Source organism: Grammomys surdaster, unplaced genomic scaffold (assembly GCF_004785775.1).
Source record: "Grammomys surdaster isolate TR1022 unplaced genomic scaffold, NIH_TR_1.0 65, whole genome shotgun sequence".
NCBI lineage: Eukaryota > Metazoa > Chordata > Mammalia > Rodentia > Muridae > Grammomys > Grammomys surdaster.
In genome coordinates, this window is record NW_021604567.1 from 19084602 (window position 1) to 19104793 (window position 20192).

Here is a 20192-nt window from a genome sequence, read left to right on the forward strand (position 1 = left end):
TGATACTACTTTTGCTGTTCTAGGTTATTTGCAATTCTATACAACGCTTGTTAAACCCATGCTGGCTCCCACAGGTATCTGTATGCACAAGACAAAGGCAATAGTATAGTACTCCCTAGGGAGCATATTAACAATATTAAGTAATATTAACAATATTACTATATTAACAATATTAAGGTGTAATTTGGAGATCGAGGATTCGGTATAGTTGGTAAAATACTCACCTGGCAGGCACAGGCCCCAAGTTTAGTTCTAGCACTACCCTGGGTGTGGCGGTACAAACCACTACTGTTCTCTATTCCCAGGGCTGGGGGTGGAAGACAGAGCCTTAGGCATGCTACACTACCCTACCTGCTTCAGATTTTTTCATGTTTTCATATACAAATCATACACTTCTCTTGTTAAATCTATTCCTAGCTATTTCGTTCTCTGTGACAATGCCATAAATGTCTCTGTTCTCCCGATTTCATCTCCGGTGTGTGCCGGCAACTCTATGGAAACACAGTTGAGGTCAATACTTTAATGCTTTGCATGACTGCACAAATCCCACACTTGTTTTTAAAGTTTTTTGAAACAGGGCTTCTCTCTGTAGCCCTGGCTGTCCTAGAACTCGCTCTGTAGACCAAACTGGCCTCTAACTCAGAGATTCAAACACTGCCTCCAACTCACTTTAGGTGGGGCTGGGATTATAGGCGTGTCTTCTCCACACACTTTTTAACACCCTGGGCTCCCGTCACCTGTCTGGAGCTCACCCCAGCCCCTAATTCTCCTCTTGGCAACACAGGCTGTATTTATTGATCCACTTTCAGTTTCTATTTCATGCCATACTTTTTCTTGTTTCCGGGCCTTTGTGCTATTCCCTGAGGCTAGATTGTACTAACGCCTTCAAGAAGCTCATTTCCCTTATCTTTCCAGTCCTAGGCTGTCACTATGGCCTTTCCCAGGACACCACAAGATACTCCCAATGTCTCCTTTTGAAGTTTCTGTATCTCTTTAAATGGTACCGATAATCTTACATCCTGACCAAAGCTGGTCTCTGGGGTCTGTCCTCAGCTGATGGTAAAGTAACAACATTCTGTAAATATTTTGTTAAATGGGTCCAAACCCACACTTCTCATCTGACATGTTAATCCTACAATCTTTAAAACGATTAGTCAATTTGTTGGCAAATGTATTTTCACAGACAAAAAAAACCCCAAGACTGTTAACCTCACATCATACGAGGATCTGTCTTGTAAAATAAACTGACTGGAAGTTCACACTGCTGACAGGAGCTCTGTAAATATTTACTGAGGTAAAACAGTGGAGCCCACACTTCAGTCCCTACAACACACAAACATCTGTCAACATGGCAGGACAGTGGGAGAACAGGAAGGGTATGGACACAGAGGGACAAGAAGGCCGTAGGCACGATTATGGCCTGAAGACTGTTCTACAGAGACTGCTAACCACTCCTACAGTATGGTTTACAGGTATAGAATAAACCCCGCTCCCTGCTCAACTCTATGTAGCAATCACACTCAGTTTCGGGGGGGTATTGTCTTCTCCATCTGAGAGCCCAGCACATCTGATCCTAGCTTTTTCTATGTTCCTGTGTCTGTCCTTTCTGTCTCCCTGTGTCTGGCCGTTTTTTTTCATTCCCTCTGTTACAGATAGTTCAAACCCTGGAGCCCTGTAAGGACTGGGCAATGACCTATGTCTAAGGCAGACTCAGAGAGAGGCAGGCCAGCTTCAAAGGGTCACCGAGCCCCAGCAGGAAGTGTGACATCAGGACCAGGCAGCTTGCTGAGGGTCCCAGGTAGGCCTCCCCATCATCCCTGCCCCGAAAGATCTTTCATTTTCCACTTCCGTGGTTCTCACCATTGAGATGTCAATACATTTCCTGATTTTTCCTTTAATGCCAATTCCTCTTGTGGTGAGAGGGAAACTTCTTTAAGTATTAAGGAATGGCTCTGACAGCAATGTGATAGCCTAACACAGCAAGAATTCTGGCTTCTTTAAGGGACTCTGCAATTTAGTGTAGGACTTTAATATAAAGTTTACATTTGTTTTACAGTTCGTTGCCCCCTCCCAGGCAAACTTAAAATGACCTCATGAGGAGCACAGAAGGGGAGGGGAAATCTGTCTGGCTTTTCTAATTTGTCATGTTTATAGCTGTGTGACCGCTTTCTAAATTGCAACACATACATCTATAACATTCTCATTAAACACCATAAATAAAGGGAAAACCACGTGGAGTTGGCCTGCCAAGTGAGTGTCCAGTTGCCTTCCCAGCTCCTCAAAGACTCGGAAAGAATGAGGCACGTTTGCATCTGCAGGGCCAGCCTGCTGGACAGGATGTCTCCATCCCCTGCCTGCTTTTCTGCCTTTTGTTCGCTGTGGAACAGGAAAACCTGCTTTCCTGCTTTCTCAATACTAAATGGGTTGGTCCTTCAAGGGAAAACATCCCCTCTGAATACACCCAAGGCTGCACAGAAGGCAAGAGAAACAAAAGCTGGTCCTCAATATTCTCTTAGCAGCAGCTGAGGGCTGCTTCCAGGTCTGTGGCTCTTTATCCCTTCACCCTGGCAGAAGAGAAAGGAGAAATCAGGAAGTCACAGAGTCAGAGAGGCTCAGAAGTGGTCCTGCCGATCTAAGGTCCACTGGTCACCCCTCAGGACTCCAGAAACACAAACTGGCCACTGTCAGATAAAAGATGGAATTAGGAAAAGGCAAAGGCGCAGAGAGGCCCTGTCCAGAAAACACAGGTCCACAGGGAACTCACTCTCCACGCCAGAACTGCAAGGTCTGGGGAACAAAGAGAAACCGGTGATCTGAGTCTGCACACCACATCTACAGAGTCAAGGTATGGAATATCAGGGACAGAGAGATCCAACGTGAGCCTGGGTACCACAAAGGCATGGTTCCCTCTCCACAGCTAGTGAGCCAAACAGTGCGGCTGGTGATGGCCCAGCGGGTCCCACTCAGTCTGTGGGAAGCCCTTTCCCACATCCAACCAAACACTGGAGCTGGGTCTGTGCTGATGTCAGTGCCCATGTATCCATACATCTCTAGCACCCTGTAACTCCCTTGAGTCACCAGAGACTGTACCATGAGGGGTCCCACCATGGAGGCTAAGGAGAGCACCCATCTGCCTCCCAACTTACGCATGTATTCCTGCCGTCCAAACTGACCACTTCAAATAAAATACCCCACCCGGCTTCCCCACAAACCTGCACTGTGCAGATCAAGTGTGGGGAAAGGTCACTTTCTCCTCCACTCTCCTGGGGACCAATACTTTCATAAAATACACACAGTGATTAAGTGAAATAAACAAAGACGTGACATATAAATCCAAATTATCAGTTTCAATATAAGTATCTAAACATTTATTCGTTTTTGTTTTTTTGTTTTCTTTTGTTTTGATTTGTTCTTGAGACAGGGTGTCTCTACACAGTCCTGGCAGGTCTAGAACTTACTATGTAGACCAGGCTGGACTAGAACTCACTATGTAGACCAGGCTGGACTAGAACTCACAGAGATCTGCCTGCCTCCAGAGTCCTTGGGATTAAAGGTATGTGCCACCACACCGAACATATAGAAATTTATTCTTAATTTCCATACATATCTTATCACCAGTCAGTTACAAACAACTCACAGTCCAGCCCCTTACATATGCAGTTCACACTGAGCAAGACAGATGTTAACGTGAAACGGAAAACACTCCTCACTCCCTTCTACTAAGACCCTTGAACCTCCTTCCATTAGGGAAAAATGCTCACTGTTCCTCTTCCAAACAAAATCTCCCCTCAGCTGCTTTTCTTCCAGACTTCACAAATGTCTCTGTAGAAAGAGAATGTTGAGTAAGGAAGTCATCAGAGCGGGAAGGACGTAGCTCTGAAAGGTGACAGGACAGGAAGTGCCCACTCTTCTAGGGAAAGGCTACAGGAAACCGAAAGGAAGATAGGAACAACTGTTACTACTGCAGCCATACTAACTAGGAGGCACATAGCAATATAGTATTAGGGTACCAAAGGAAGACAACGTTTCAGAGAGACGAGATCTACAATCATACGAAGCAAGGGGATTCAAGAGGAAGCCGAGAACACCTGCTCATCTATAATTCATCTGTCTACATGGTGACGTCGCTTGAACACTGAAGACGTTCACATCCAAACAGAACCAGGCCACTGTGCACGAGAGAGTCACATTTCTTTCTGCTTACTTAGAACAAGTCAAGTATAGGACAGTTCGTGAGGTGAGAATCAAGTATACACCCTTGCACTGATGACTGTATATGATCCACTGTTTTTAAGGTTTCCTTTCATTTTTCCCTTTAAGAACAGAATGGAAGCCAGACATGGTGGTCCATAGTTGTAATTCCAGGACTCTGAAGGCTGTGGAATTCTAGGCCAGCCTGGGCTACATAGTGAGCTCCAGGTTAACCTGGGGTAAAAGGGAAGGAAGGGAGGGGAAAGGAAGAAAAAGAGAAAAGAAAGGAAGAAAGAAGTGGGGGGGAAAAGAAATTGAGATTCCTCAAGTTCAACCAACTTCAGAACACTGGTACCAATTCAGAATGTCAGCCTTGAAGAAGATCTATCTATGGGTGGAAAAGTAGCTGGGGGTTGGGGTGCCCACAGCTGAGGAGGCACCGACTATGACTGGGTATTTTAAAGTGGACTAGCTAAACAATTCATTAAAACAGTCTCTAATAAATGGAGTCCCCTAATGGCTCACTGCTAACTCTTTTTTTGGTGATGGTTTATAATGGGAGATAAGAGTCTTATCTGTCTGTCTGCCACAGTTTATCTGGAAGCATCTGGAAGCAAGGAATCAGATAATTCTACACTCTCCCAGGCCTGTGAAACAGGGGTGGGTATTCTCAGATTTCTGTCTCATAGCCTTCCTGGTTCAGGTCATGCATGGCTGTAATCTAAGGCCATACTTAATACCTACCTCTCTCACCTAGCCGGAGAGCACCAAACTTACCACAGCCTGGTGGCACAGAGGACTCTTAAGTAGTTACCTCACACATGCACATGCACACACGCATGCACGCACACACGCTGCCCATTCAGATTATTCCAGCCTCAAGTATTCATAAGATTACATATTTTAAGCTTCCATTTCCCAGAAAGTTGAGTTCAGTCATCTATAATCCGCCCAGCCTCCTCACAGCCTCCACTCGTTCTCCAGAGTGTAAGGCAGACAAGAGGACTCGTGAAGGGAGCCACCAATACAAACAGGGCTCTCCACTCCTCTCCCATCTACATCCTGTGCACTCTGAAGGCAAGGCCAGCGTCTTAACCCAGAGTTTTCCTTTCAACGTTTGGTAAGTGAGCCAGTGGCCACCAGGGAGCTGTGACGTTTGCCAGAACCATGCTTTAAAAGAAAAAAAAAAAAAAAAAAAAAAGACTACAGTGGCCACATGTGGTGTCGCACACCTTTAGTCCCAGCACTCAGGAAGCAGAGGCAGGTGGATCTCTGATTTTGAGGCTGGCCTGGTCTACAGACTGAAATCCAGGAACAGGCAGGACTTAGATTGAGAGAACCTGTCTCAAAAACAATAACTACAATGGCATTGTATTTTTCTCAGTTAATGTCATTTTTTAAAGCTTAAATGGACTCAAAATCTGCTCTACCACACAAAGCCATGGCCGGATAACGGAGGGGGGAGTGGGGAGGGGTGTCACAAAATCAGTATGGACTAGCTTCCATTGACCTCTGCCCCCTGACCTCTCAAAGGTCACTAAAGGTGGAAACGACCTTCAAGCCTGCACTAAGCTAGCTCTTAACCCAGTGAGAGGGTCAATCCTGCATTAAGCTAGCTCTTAACCCAGTGAGAGGGTCAGAAAGAATGCATCCTGCAGCTTAAGCCAGCTGCAGCTGCTCAGTGTCTCCCGGCCATGCAGGAGGCACCACAGGCACCTGGTCAAGACATAAAGAACACCGTAGCAGTGTCTAGTTTTCCTAACATGCCATGCTATATTCAGTTGGCTGACCAACTCCCCCGACGAGATACTGGAAAGACTTTGGTAGGGACAGTTTGGGGCTTACTCTCTAGGATAGAGAATATTCAACATGCCAAGACTCCATGATTGTACAAACAGATAAAATGCCTCACGATGGAAACTATTCTCAAATTCTGTACCTACTCCTTTGTGGTGGTTTGAATAAAAAAATGGTCCTCATATACTCAGAGAGTGGCATTATTGGAGATGTGGCCTTGTTGAAGGAAGTGTGTCTCTGGGGGTGGGCTTTGAGGTTTTGGAAGCTTAGGCCAGGCCAAGTGGCTGAATCTCTCTTCCTGCTGCCTGCAAATCTGAATGTAGAACTCCTAGCTACCTTTCCAGCACCACGTCTGCCTGCATGCCACTATGTTTTCTGCTATACCAATAATGGACTAAACCTCTATAAGAAGGCCCCAATTAAATGTTGTCCTTTATAAGAGTTGCTTTGGGCTAGGAAAGGTGACACCTACCTTTAATCCTGGTTCCAGGGAGGCTGAGAGAAGTGGATCTCTGAGTTCTAAACTAGCCCTAGACCACACTGCAAGTTAGCCCCAGTTGCAAAATGGAAAAAAAGAAAAAAAAGAATTGACTTGGTCATGGTATCTGTTCACAACAGTAAACCCTAAGACATCCTGCAAATACAGCTACTCATGTCTATCAAAGGAGCCCATCCTGTCCATCCCTCTACCTCTAGCCTCATGCAGGCTTACCTTCAAACCTTCCTTCTCTGGCACTAAAACTTTAGCCTTTGGAAGGACCTTACCAAGTGTGATGGCTCCTGACTCAAGAAACTCTTACTGGTGAGCCCTCCTCCCTCAAATGGCAGCAGTGGTGTGTTTGCTCAGGCTAGACAGCATATTATCTCCTCCATGGAAATCTCTAGCCTTCTGTGTGGTTAGTGGTAAACCAATATAAAGTCCCTTTAAAAACTTAATATCTGAGCCAGAGAGACTCACATGGGTAACGATGCTTGCTAGCAAGTCCTACAGCCTGAATTTGACGTCCAGGACATACACAGTGGAAGAAGAGAAGCAACTACTAGAAGTTGTTCTCTGACCTCTCTGTGTACCATGACACAAACGCAGGGGGGTGGGAGGGAGAAGGGAGAAAGGGAGGGAGGGAGGGAGGGAGGGAGGGAGGGAGGGAGGGAGGGAAGAGAAGAGAGACAGAGACAGACACATACACACATACAGAGAAACAGACACACACAAAAAGAGATAGAAAGAGACAGACAGACAGACACACACACACACACACACACACACAGAGAGAGAGAGAAAGAGAGAGAGACAGAGACAGAGACAGAGACAGACAGACACAGAGAGAGAGTGACAGACAGACAAAGAGACAGAGACAGAGAAACATGTTACCCAAAAATTCTAATCACTCTCTTCATTAGTTTTTCACAAAATTAACTCTAAGGAATTCTGGGAATTCTAAGGAATTCTGACATATACAATTTTCAGATTCACAAGAAATAGAATCATGTAGAAGAAATATCGTAGGAAAAAAGCTAACATTCTTTTATCACATAAATGGAGACCTCTTTGAACAAGAAAAAGAAGATGCACACAGTAAAAGTCTAAATGAAAATGAGCCTCAGAGACTGGACCAGCAGTCGTTGAAGCAGACTCAGTTTTTGCCTCTAACACTGCTAGCTATGACCATAGACCATCTCTTACCTGAGATAGACCCCTCCTGCCTCTAAAATTAGGAAGCTAGACCAGATATCCTCTCTAAGTGGCCTTCCATTTACAAAAAGTAAGCTCTTATCTCCATACAACACATTTCTCTCAGCCCAGAGAATTCAAGGTACTTTCCAGAAGATTCAAGTCCAGCACTGAAGAACTCTCACAAAATTCTGATCTAGAATTGGTATCCTGGCCAGACATAGGAGTGGGTCATGTCTATAATTTCAGGACCCAGAAGCCTGAGGCAGGGGACTGCCTCCAAGTTGAGACTCATCTGAGCTATATAGTGAGTTCAAGGTGAGCTGAGCAACAGTGTTAGGCCATCTCAAAACAAAAGGAAAAAATATATATAAATTTATAGATTCAGAGATTCTAACCATTCTGCTAGAAAAAAAAACAAATTTTAGCTATGTTCCCCTGTTCTTCAATTTCCCCAATTAAAAAAAGGAAACAAAATAAAAACAATTTCAAAAAACAGATCATTAAAATCATCCATATATTCCAGAGGCTCAGACAGATGAGTTCTGATTTTGTTTTTTGGGAGGAGTGGGGTATAGACATTATAAAACTATCAAACGCAAAACTTCATGGTTTCACACGAGCCTCTTTTATAAGTGGTGAATGCTAGGTTCTTAGCTGGTTTTCAGGGTGTGTGTGTGTGTGTGTGTGTGTGTGCATGTGCTATCAAGGTGTCCAGGTGCTTGTAGAAGACAAAAGACAACCTCAATGTCATTCCTTAGGATCCATCCGCCTTCTGTTCTGAGGAATGTCTCTGACTGGGACATGAAACTCACCAATTAGCATTCCGTTGGGCCAGTGAGCCACAGGGATCCTGTCTCCACCTCCTCAGGGAGGAGACTGCAAGCAGACACCACTACTACTCAGGTCCTCCGGTTTACATGGCAATCACTTTACCAGCTGAGCAATTTCCCAGGGCTGGGCTGACAATATTTTGCTACCAAAATACACCCATGGCCTCACCTCAGGAACACATTACCATGCACACCTGTGTAGGCACCAAGCTACACACCCTCGATGGATTATTAATTCATGAAAGCAGAGCACCTGAGAAGAACCGCGTCCCTGCCTTTTCCTGTGTCTCCTCTCTTGCAGCTCACACAGCTACATGCCCTCCAGCTTCGTCCTTACTCAGTATTACCACACCATGCACCAGTAGCTACTCTCCAGGAGCAATGTGTTTAAGGGTTATATGGTTTCCTCTATCTTGTCATCAGGACCAACAGCAGCCAGCACTGAGTGGGCACTTACGTGTGCCAAGCCCCATTTGAGTGCTAATATGCTAAGTGCTTAATATGTGGCTGCTCCACTCTTCACAGAGATCTCTTGGGTAAGTGCTATTAGGGTGTCCATTCTCTGGATGAAGAAACAAAAGAGGAAATAGAGGAGGTGGCTGGAGCCCCCTGAGCCCAAGTCCTACCACCCAGCCACTGCCATCCAGGAGAACACTATCCTAGAAACACCATCTGCACACGCGTGTCGTGGAGTGCAGGGAACACACGTCTGACCTTTAATCTAGTCCTGCAGCAGAGACAACTGCCACTGCATCTGTGAGCTCATCAAGTGTTGCCACAAGAGGCAAGACTTTTGTGACATTGACAAGAGGTTGCCAATCCTTTTTCCAAGTAAGTCGTGTTGTGCACAGACTGCCGTAACCTGTTTTTAACACGGTTAAACATCCTTCATTAGAACATTTCTAGATCCACATGACTGAACGTGCATCTTCTGGTGAGACAGAATTTCTAGGGTCTGGAAAGATGGCTCAGTGGCTAAGAGTGCTCACTTGCAGAGGCCCACGTCCAGTTCCCAGCACGGGTGTAGTGGCTCACAACCTGCTGTAACTCTGGTTCCAGAAGATCTGATGCATTCTTCTGACCTGTGAAGGCATCAGGCGCTCATATGGTACACTTACCTACATGTATACTTAGATATATGCAGACAAACACTCATACACATACAATAAGACAAACCTTTGTTTTAATTTTTTAAAAATGCAGTATGTCAAACTAAGCATAGAGTTTTAGAATACACCCCAAGGGAATCAAATGAGATCCCAGGAAGCCTGTGCCTTCATCCTGATCTTCACTCTCAGATCAGCAGTCAGTAAATGATGAAGCAGTCTTAGCTCAGATGCTATCTAGATTTTGTTTATCCCTGTCCAACAAAAAAAGGGGGGGTCAGCCTTCACTGTGGCAATTCCAATCTGATCAGATTAGACATGCCCTTAATGTGGGTGATTCAAGCTATGAATGGGGAAAAAAAAACACAGAAAAGGTGAAAAGAATATGCCAAATCAAAGCATAAAAGAGAAGCAGCTGCCATCCTGGTCCATGAAACTCACTGTTCAATGAGAGAGCAGCATTGCCAATGGTTAAGCCGACCTCGACTTTCAGCAATCCTCCTGCCTCAGCATCCTCACAACTTGGCATACAGGCATGTACCATCATGCCTGGCTGGTGATTTTACCTGGTGGTATTTGAGCTTTGTTCTGTTTTTAGAAGAATGAGTTCCTAAGCACCTAGTCCAACGGTCGCAGCTGGGTGCTCTTTGTATTCCAACGTGTGGCTGTTTAAAAATCCTAGCAGTTCAACTCTGACCTGCATTCCCTAAAGCAGACAGTGTCAGACTTACGGTCTACATCAGGCACTGTAGCAACAAGAAACCAGCATGCTGGACACAAACTGGAGGCACAGGTCTGACACCAGGGTAAGGTACTATGAGATCAATAGAAAGAAGGAAATGCAGAGGACTCAGGGACCAACCTGGAAAATGAGACCTGGCAGGTGTGTTCATCTTCAGTGAATTTGTTAATTCACTGAGGGAAAAAATACACAAGACATGGTAGCTCACACTCATAATCACAACACTCAGGAGGCTGAGACAGGAGCACGGCCTTTGAGCTTGAGGCCAGCCTAGACTACAGTGGGTCCCAGGCCAAGGCTGGGCTACAGAGCAAGATCTTGTCTCAAAAAAAAAGTTTACATACACACCACACACACATACACACACTTACACAGACACACATACATGCATACAGACACACAGAGACACACAAAGACAAACAGACACATACTCATACATACACAGACACACAGACACACTACACACATACACACACACAAAAACACACATACATGCACACAGACACACATATACACATACTCATACATACACACATCACACTACACACAAACACACACATACATACACACACATACATATATAGACAAACACACATATATATACATGCATATACACAAGCACACATACTCAGACACATACATATACACAAACACACACACACAGTTTGCCATGTGTGTATGTATGTATACAGGCACTAGGGAAACACAGTAAGCCAACAGTCAGTGGGATAAATAACTTATTAAATTCATACACAAATTAGCATAAAGTCATGCTGAACAACACAAAGGAAAAGGAGAGAACAGCCCATCTTGGTGGATAGGAAGACTGAGTACAGGTGTGGAGAACAAGGGGCATTCCTGGGAGCACCATAGACTCCAAGGGCCCTGGCAAGCACTGAGTGTGTCTTCAGATGGTGCACCAAACCCATAAGGATGAGGTAAGAGCTGCAACACATAGCCCAGAGAAGAGAGACCCTGGACCCTGTTCTGCAGAGCAGGAGACAGAGAAAAGGAGACGCCAGGCTGCAGCAGCCATTGGTAAGTTGAGGTTCACCAAAGGCTTGAGTTCTCTCCTTTCCAGGCCTACCAAAAGGATTGGCTTTGCTGGGTGTGGTGATACTTGCTTTAATCCTGGCATTACAGAAGCAAAAGCAGAAGCGTCATGAGTTCAAGGTCATCATCCGAGTCAAGACCATCCTCTAACACAGAAGAAACTTGGGATCAGGCTGGACTTCATTACAAGACTATCTCAAAAATGCACACACAGAGGACTGAAGAGTTGCCCTTCATGCCGTTTGGAGTTGGGTGTAGCCGCAAGACTCCCTTTAGCCAATGACATATGAACATGGTAAGCCCAAGACACCACAATCCTTTTTTTCTCTACAAAGTTTCAAGATGGTGGCTGTTTCCATCAACCCAGGTCACAGGACAACACAGACCTGGGCACCCAATCTATTCTCAATGCTGAGGTAATGTGATCAGAAATATGGTGGCTCTAAGGGCTGAGACCATAAGGACCGAGTCAGGACAGAACATGAGCAGAGATTTAGAGTCAACAGTGATTAGACAAAGCTCCTCATTAGGAAAAATAAAAATGGCCGGTAGCATATATCCCAGCACTCCAGAAAGCTGAGGCGGGGGAACATCTGTGAGTTCTAGGCCAACCCTGTATTGTCTACGTCCAGGCCAGCAAGGACTACAAAGTGAGCCCTTGTCTATATGTTCAACAGGAATGAAATTCACTGGTCTTCCTGCAGTCTATGGTACAGCCAGCCCACTGACCACATACCACAGCATTCTCAGAATCACCTGCTGCCAATCATTTCCAAAACAGTAAAAATAATCACATAAATTCTAGGACTCGGGAAAGGACATGGTGGGGGGGAAAAAACCCATGAACCTGCCAAAACCCCATATCTAAAAGAATTGGACCGTTACCACAATGCAATCTAGCTCATGATGAAGGCTGCAACAGGCACCACACACATAGATTTGTGCTAAAGAAAATGATGCTGCCACAGAACACCCCCCTCCTTCAACCTCATTTTTACAAAACTGCATCCTCCATCACACTGGATGGGGTATGCCCAAAATCATGTGGGTTTGTTTGGTTTTTTTAATCCGAGTTTCTCTGAAATAAACATACAGGCTAAAAGGTTTTTCTTCATGTCCCTCACAAATGTTCTTTATTGCACTGCACAGACTTCATAAAAATCACACCTTGGTTCATATATATATTCCAACATACATTTTATGTCACCTTATACTGACTTTTAGCTCCAACCAGCCACAATACTAAATTTTACCATGTATCAGACAGTATTCTGGGAATTCTGACAGGATTTACTCATTTAATCCAGATTCTACTCTGTGAACCACTACTATGTGCACACTACTATATGCACACTACTATGTGCACATTACTATGTAAACATTACTATGTGCACACTACTATGTAAACATTACTATGTGTACACTACTATGTGCACACTACTATGTGCACACTACTATGTAAACATTACTATGTGCACACTACTATGTGCATACTACTAAGTGCACGCTACTATGTGTACAATATGTACACACTATTAAGTGCACACTACTATGTGTACACTGTGCGCACACTACTATGTGCACACTACTAAGTGAACACTGCTATGTGCACATCCACTTTTCACATATGAAATGTTGGCCCTCAGAAAGTCAGCACTCTTCTTCATGTTGTGTATGGGTCAGTAACAAAGCAAGAGTGTTACAGAATAACATGGGAGGCTCGGTCCAAAGCCTCAGACCCAAATCCACCATCACCCTCCATGCTACCACGTAAAAACATTCTCAAGTCGTTCTTCAAACACAAAGCTCTGGCAGCTTTACAAGCGGCCTTCATTTTATTGAGACCAGGGTATGAACTTTACCCAGCATGCACATGGTCAGCATTTCACAGTTTCGGCCCTGGACAAGCAACACTGCCTCCAGTGTACATTTCAGGCCAGAAGTGTCTGTGACATTTACATACTGGGCACTGGGATGGGAGCACGGTAAGGTTATTGACTGATATATCAAGTGCAGAGGCTATGCCAGCCATCACGCTATGCAGGTCTCATAAATACCATGTGAGCAGAGACCTGAGGCTGTATATCACATTGCAAACCAAAGTGCTCGATTTACCCCATCCTCACAAATATGTCTTCCATCTTAGCAAATCTGTCAGGCAGAAATAGTATCTCGTTTTGGTTAATGTCTTTTTATTAGCAAGAATAAATATCTTGTTGTTGTTTTGTCTTGCTATAAATTGGCTAACTATAGTCTCTTCTCTGAGACATTACCTATTAATTAATGACTATTCCTATTGGAGAGTTTTTCTTCTAAAACCCTGTTTAAGATTCATAAGATTCTTTAATTAGAGTAAATTACATCATTCTCCCTCTTTCCTCCCTCCAAACTCTTCCATCCTCACCCCTACTCCCTTCTCAAATTCAAGACTTCTTTGTATTATCATTACAGACAGACAGACAGACACACACACACACCTCTAGATATAGTAACCTGCTCAGTTCATTGGGTGTTTCTTGTATATAATATAATTTTAAGACTATCCAACTGGACAATTGTCTAACCAATCAGGGCCTCATCCCTGGGGAGGCCTCTCTCCTGGCCTTCATGCAGTTCTGTTCTGTTTTTAACTTGACACTACAGCAGAGATTGACCTACAGATAATGCTGGCTGGAGGACAGCACCGTTGAGTTTACCGACTGCTAACTGCATGGCCCTTATGATGCAGAACAGAAGTTTCACGACAAGATGGGGAAACAGCAAGCAGAGTAGCTAAGAGCTAAAGGTAAAAAGTTCAGGGCCTGTGTTCAAGACCCAGCCCTTCCACTTGCTGAGATGACCTAAGAGGATTTGACCTTCCCACTAAGGAAGTTCTCACACACATCTGAGAACACCATATGTGCTACATAAATTCGGTCTCCAGATTTATATTATCAGGATAGCCAGTCCATTCTACACTAAGATAATAAGGGCTCACATTTGTAAAGGACTCTGTATGCCTTGTTGGAGAGCTTTTGTTTGTTTGTTTTTTTATGGGTCTTACTACATAAAAGTAAGGCTGCTTGGAACTTACTGATCTGCCGGCCTCAGCCTCACCAGTGCTGGAATTAAAGATGTGCACAACTGTACCCAACATGCATGGGTTTTCTTAAAATCTTTTGGTGTGTGATTTTTGCGACAGGCTCTCATTCTGTAGCCCAGGCTAGCCTCAAACTCTTGGTGCTTCTCCTGCCCCAGCGTTCTGAGTGCCGGGGTTACATCTGTGAGTCGGTATGGCAGCCTCTGACTGCTTTTAGTAGTGTTCCTTTGTCCATCTTCCAGTTTACCATAGGTGACTGCACTGTCTGCCTCTGGAGAACACACATCCTAACAAGACAAAGAACTGCTGCTGCAGCATCTTCCGGCACCCAGCAGTCCCCAAGCTCAGATACATCTAGGATGTGGACAACAGTTCCACAAAGTCTCCCCTCCCCGCTCAACCAGACTCAGGACATTACTCATGCCCGCACCGCCCCTAAAAGTTCTAGTGCGCTAGGAACTAAAGAAATGGAACCTGCTGTTGATTATCTAGCTGGAGATGGGCCTCCACCCTGTTTCCTGTGTTTTGGGACATTTCTGTTTGTTAGGACTCCACCAGAGGGTGGAGAGAGACAGCAAGGAGGAGCTCAGGCGGGTTCAATTGTCAGTGTACTAACATATCTGATTTAGAGTTATAGCCAAAAGGAGGTTTACCTTATCTGAGGATTTCAAAGAACACCCCTAACTCGGGTCTCAGGTTACCTCAGATAACACTGGCCGGTTGAGGGAAGCCTCCTCCACAGAGCACAGGATATTATCTCCCCACGCCTCTGGCCTGCCTTCCTTCTCTAGTAACACAAAGGAAAAACCAGGGATGGCCTGACCTGGGTCACTTCACTTCTCGGTGCGGTGCTGTATCTCAAAGGGGTGTGGAATGGTATCCCTGGCAAGGGCTTGACATTCAAGGAGAGTTTGAAGCAGAACATACGTAGATAAGATCAGTAAGGACATAGGGACAGCCAGCCAGGTGACTTGTATGTCAATACCCAAGTGTAGGACCATCTGCAAACCAGCCAAGGCGCCATGACACTCATACAAATCTTGTAAAGGGTTCTTTGCATGGTATATTTTCTTAGATCTGGGCCATTAGAATGTTGTCTTTTACACAGCTGACAGCCCTGGGTTAAAATTTCTTCAGGAATTCCAAAGGCAATCGCAATCCCTGACCAAGGGCTTGGTTCTAGGATTCCTACCTGGCAAACATACATTTTAAACCTGTGGCCCGAGGCCCTCTGTAGTATTCTAAATCATGGAAAGCAAAGTCTTCACTTCTGAAGGTTCTCAGTCATAACCAAAAGTCAGATTACTTTTTTCTACAGCTAGGAATACTACCAGTAGTATTTCTACTGCTCATAAAGTCGCTTAGAATCAAAGCCTGTTGAGCTCAGGTAAAGGTCTCTAAAAACAATCTAGTCTAACCCCTTACCTAACAGAGCAAGAGCCCCAAGGTCCAGAGAAACAGGCTACGAGCTAAACGAGTACAAGGAGCTGCCTTAATACATGCTTACACTAAGAGCTTTAACTGTACTGTTGATTTAATCGTCCCTGCAACTCTAAATATTATGCTGACTCTGCAGATGGGGAAACTGAGGCCTATGAAGGTTAAATTACACACTAAGGCTGCACAGTTCGTAAGGGACAGCGCCAGAACTACAATCCATGCTCTGAACTGCTAAACTTCAAGGGTTAAAAACTAGAACTCTCATGAGGTCTCTCTCCAAAATAAACAATGCTAAAGCCCATGAATAAGTGAGACATATTTTTTAAAAGGCCCGCCACCAAACTTGTGTGACTCTTTGTAAAAGCAAACTATCAAATGGGTTTTTTTAAATCAAAGAAATTTGATTAAACAAGAAATTGAATAACACATTATATTATTAGGGTGATAAAAAAAATTACAGTCATGTAAGAAACTATTCCTAGTTTCTAAAAACAAACACTAGGTATATAGCGGTGAAATGTGTTAAAAGGCCTGAAACTCACAAACACCAGTAAGGAAGGGAGAAAGACAGAAAGGAAGAGAGAGAGGAAGAGAGGAAGCAAGAGAAGGGAGAGAGGGAAGGAGGGAGAGAAGGAAGGAAGGAAGGAGGGAGGGTAGAAGGGAGGGAGTGAGGGAAGGAGGGAAGAAGGGAGGGAGGGAGGGAGGGAGGGAGGAAGAGATGCATGTAAACCAAATTTGGCAAAACCTTGGTAATTATTTAGTTCACAGTTTGAAACAAAGGTCTACCACAGCAAAATCAATTTTGTACACTTACCCTTAAGCTCCTCGAATTAATACAAAATGATTTTAAAGGACGCACAGATCTGAGTCCATAAAAAAGGGGGAATCTATTCAACAATGAAATCCGCATAAGCACATGTTAAACCCTTACATCATACTATCTTGGGCCGTTTTCCGGGCTGCTTTGAGTCATCTGGTGAAGACTGAGCATTTAGGGTACTGTAGGTATCAGGTTAGCACTAGGTGACGAGAGCCGAGCCGATCAACACTTTCATCTAAAAATGTATGGATGGACCAAGGGACGGCTGCCTCCAGAGAGAACTGGGAAAAACCTCAGATGCTCACAGGACAAGAGATGGGCCAGAATTTATGTGACAGGTGCACCTGCTGTGACTTCCTGGCAGACACGGGAGCAGCAAGAGGAAGAGGGTGGAAGGTGAGATTCATGGGTAATTTTTAGCGTCTTGAAATCTCTCCCAGACTCCTCTCCTGTACTGTATTCCCCGATCTGGGCCGGGAGCCTTCCCTGCACCTAAGTTGTCATCATCTTCCTCGTAGTTTGTAATAATTCCATCATAGATTGTATCAGACAAATGACCACAGACAGACAGACAAAGATTAAGAGTTGAAACACCAGCAAAGTGTCTGGCTATAGTTAAAGAGTACCAAGGAAAATGCATATTACTAAAAGTGTCATTAGACCTAAACAGCAGAAGTATGTCCCACGTAGGAATACTAGCTGTCAACGGGCCACCCTCAAACAGGAATCAGATATTCGAGGGCTGCAACACATTGATTAGTGGGGCACTGAGGAAATCACATCACAATAAAATATTTCATGAATTCCACTTTTTCCTAACATCCCTGATGATCACTGCACCCCAATTAAGACAGCGTTCCAGCTGAGAGGAGAGAGGAGCTGCAGAGGCTGTGACTACTCTCTCCTGCAGCTTCAGAAAACAATGGTGCTTCAGCAACAGAAGTTAGCAGAGTTTTCAAAGACATGGCCAGCCAGGTTCTGGTCCGTTCCTCAACTGACCAAGTTCCGCAAAACTTGAAAAATAAGATCCCCGATTGTCGCAGATCAATTTTGAGAGATGTAGGGTGAGTTGGCAGGGCTGGCAAACGACAGAAAACTCAAACTGAGCAGACTGGATATGGAAATCAACACAAATCTCCACCAGCATCGTTCATGCAATCCTGTCTGCCCAGGAAGGGCATCGATCTGCCACTAAAGCGAAGCATCTGCCCTGTGTCCATAAACAACGCTCCTCGGCAGTCCCACACACAGCACCGCAAAGGCCACAGGCATTATTTTCAAGGCTGATCTCCTCACATGTTCCAATGAACACACCCACAAACAAGTCCCCTTCAAGAAAACAAACGCAGAGGGCTGCTAAAAGTTTCCAGCTCCCTCCAGCAGACTGCTCTCTCCCGGCACCAGCCCAGCATCTGAGCATGCCCTCTTTTCTAAATACAGCAGGGCCGTCCCTGGCTGTGGAAAAGTTGATTTTTAAAACTTCATCTTCTTCACACCCAGAGGCCTGTTCCCTGGAGTCGCTGACACAACTGGGTTCATCTTGGTTTGCCTTGCTCTGCTTGCCCCAAGTCCCCAGACTTCAAAGCAATTTGTACCAAGGATGAAATGAGCAAGCTCACCCCTTGCCACTCATAAGAAGCCTCCGGACACCAGCTCACCACACTGAGCAGAGATCTGCCCACCCAAAACATCCGCGGGAACATCTCCACGCTGGACAGCCGGCTGGGTGAGAAAGACCCCACCTCCCCTACACGCTCTGGGGCCGGGGCACCTGCCAAGCCCCCCAGAACACCGAGGATGCGGTGAGGACAGAGTAACTTCCCAGTTGGCAGAAGACAGGTAATATGGGGGCAGGGAAGTGGACAGAGGGCGGAAATTTCCCAGGAGGAGAGGAACTGCCCTAGGAGGACAAGCTCTGGACTCTGGAAGTTGCGGCCCCCTAAGAGCTCTCCCCGCAGCCGGCCCGTTCTCTTGTCCCTGTCTGCTCCGGATTTACCAGAGCGCCGGCCAGGCCCGCCCGCCACCTGCGCGCCTCGCTCACCAGGAGCACCGATCCGCGCACCACCTCTGACACGCTCTGCCGCAGCTCCGCCGCCGTGCCCGGTTTGCTCAGCGCCCGGGTGAACTTCCGAGTCTCCGTCGACACAGGGAGCTGCTGCTGCGCCATCCTCCGGCCGTCGCTGCGGGCTCCGGAGCGCGCGGTCCGGCCCGGTCGCGCCGCCGCCAGGTGCGCCCCGGGCACGGGAACCCGCGGTCCCTGCCCGGTCGTCAGGCGCTGCAGCCCCGGCCACGCCCTCTGTGCCGCGTCACACCCCGAGGTGTTCTCCCCGGGCCCGTGTGCCGGCGGCGGCGCCTGAGCTCGCTCGGGACGATCCTGCGCGCAGCGCCCGCCGCGGCTCCCCCATGCCCCCGACCTCCGTCAGCGGCCGCCTCCTAGGGGCGGGGCGTCCGGCGGGGCGGGACCCGGCGGGTGGGGCGGGGCCGGTGGGCGGGGCAGGACCATGGAACTGGCGACGCCTCCGCCCCAGAGGGCACGGACCCTACGTCTGGAGCCTCTTCCCGCGGGTCTCCGAAGAGACTGTCACGAGCCACGGACTCGTGAGGGTGCGGGCTCGCTGGCACCATAATGCCCTGGACAAGGCACCTGGCAAAGTAATCTTTATTTATGTGACACCGAGAAAACACAAGTCGAGACTAGCCGGGCGGATCTGTCCCCTGACATGTGGCTCACGGTGGAACTGGACAACGTCGATCCAGATGGGCGTAGGGCCCAACACAGACCTCGGGCCGCGTGCTGCGTCACCTAGGACGCCAGCGTGACTCCTGGACCTCGATTATCTCGGCTACAGCCTGAGGACAACAGACTGACGTGACTCAGCGCCACTGCCAGCCGTATGCACCGCGGGTGCCGAACCCGGGTGTCCGGGGTCGCCGTTGCTGACGGCGTACCTCCGAGAGGACCATCTCCTGCAGCCTCTTCTGCCTTCCCCCAAATTTCCCTTCTCCCTCGTAAAGCACGAGGGCACAGCCCAGCCCGGCGCGGAGACCGCGCTAGCTGGAGAGCTTAGCTCTCCGCCTATGCGCATGCTCTGTGGCTTCCATCGGGGCGGGTTCTCCGTCCCAGAGTCAGCCTTCAGGAAGGCTCCACTGATTGGTCCGGCTACCCAAGCCACACCCACCACCACCCCTGATGGACAGCTTCTTACCTGCCTGGTCCCCTTCCGAGGCTTGGCCTTGAAAACCAGAGGTGGGGCCAAGGGATTTATCAGGATACCTCCTGATCAACTATCTGGAGACTTTTTGGAAAAAAAATCGAATTGTGTCCCACCTCTCCAAAAACCCAAATTCCTGGCCTAAAGCTAATCTTAGAGCTGAAGGGAGAAAATACCTAGTTTAGAGACCAAAATACCACCATTCTGGGCTTCATGAGCAGGCCTGACACATTAAGATTTAGAGCTC

General features: G+C 46.6%; 1 protein-coding gene across 3 annotated transcripts in view; it reads right to left on the reverse strand.

The window, feature by feature from the left end:
• Positions 1–18943, reverse strand: part of Dock9 (dedicator of cytokinesis 9) — a 261623-nt gene extending 242680 nt beyond the window's left edge. For all 3 annotated transcript variants that reach the window (XM_028772087.1, XM_028772069.1, XM_028772053.1), the window contains exon 1: positions 18775–18943. In XM_028772087.1, coding sequence (XP_028627920.1) covers positions 18775–18900 — 126 coding nt within the window. In that variant the 5' untranslated portion in view covers positions 18901–18943. The remainder of the gene's footprint in view (positions 1–18774) is intronic.
• Between the last annotated feature and the right edge of the window lie 1249 nt (positions 18944–20192).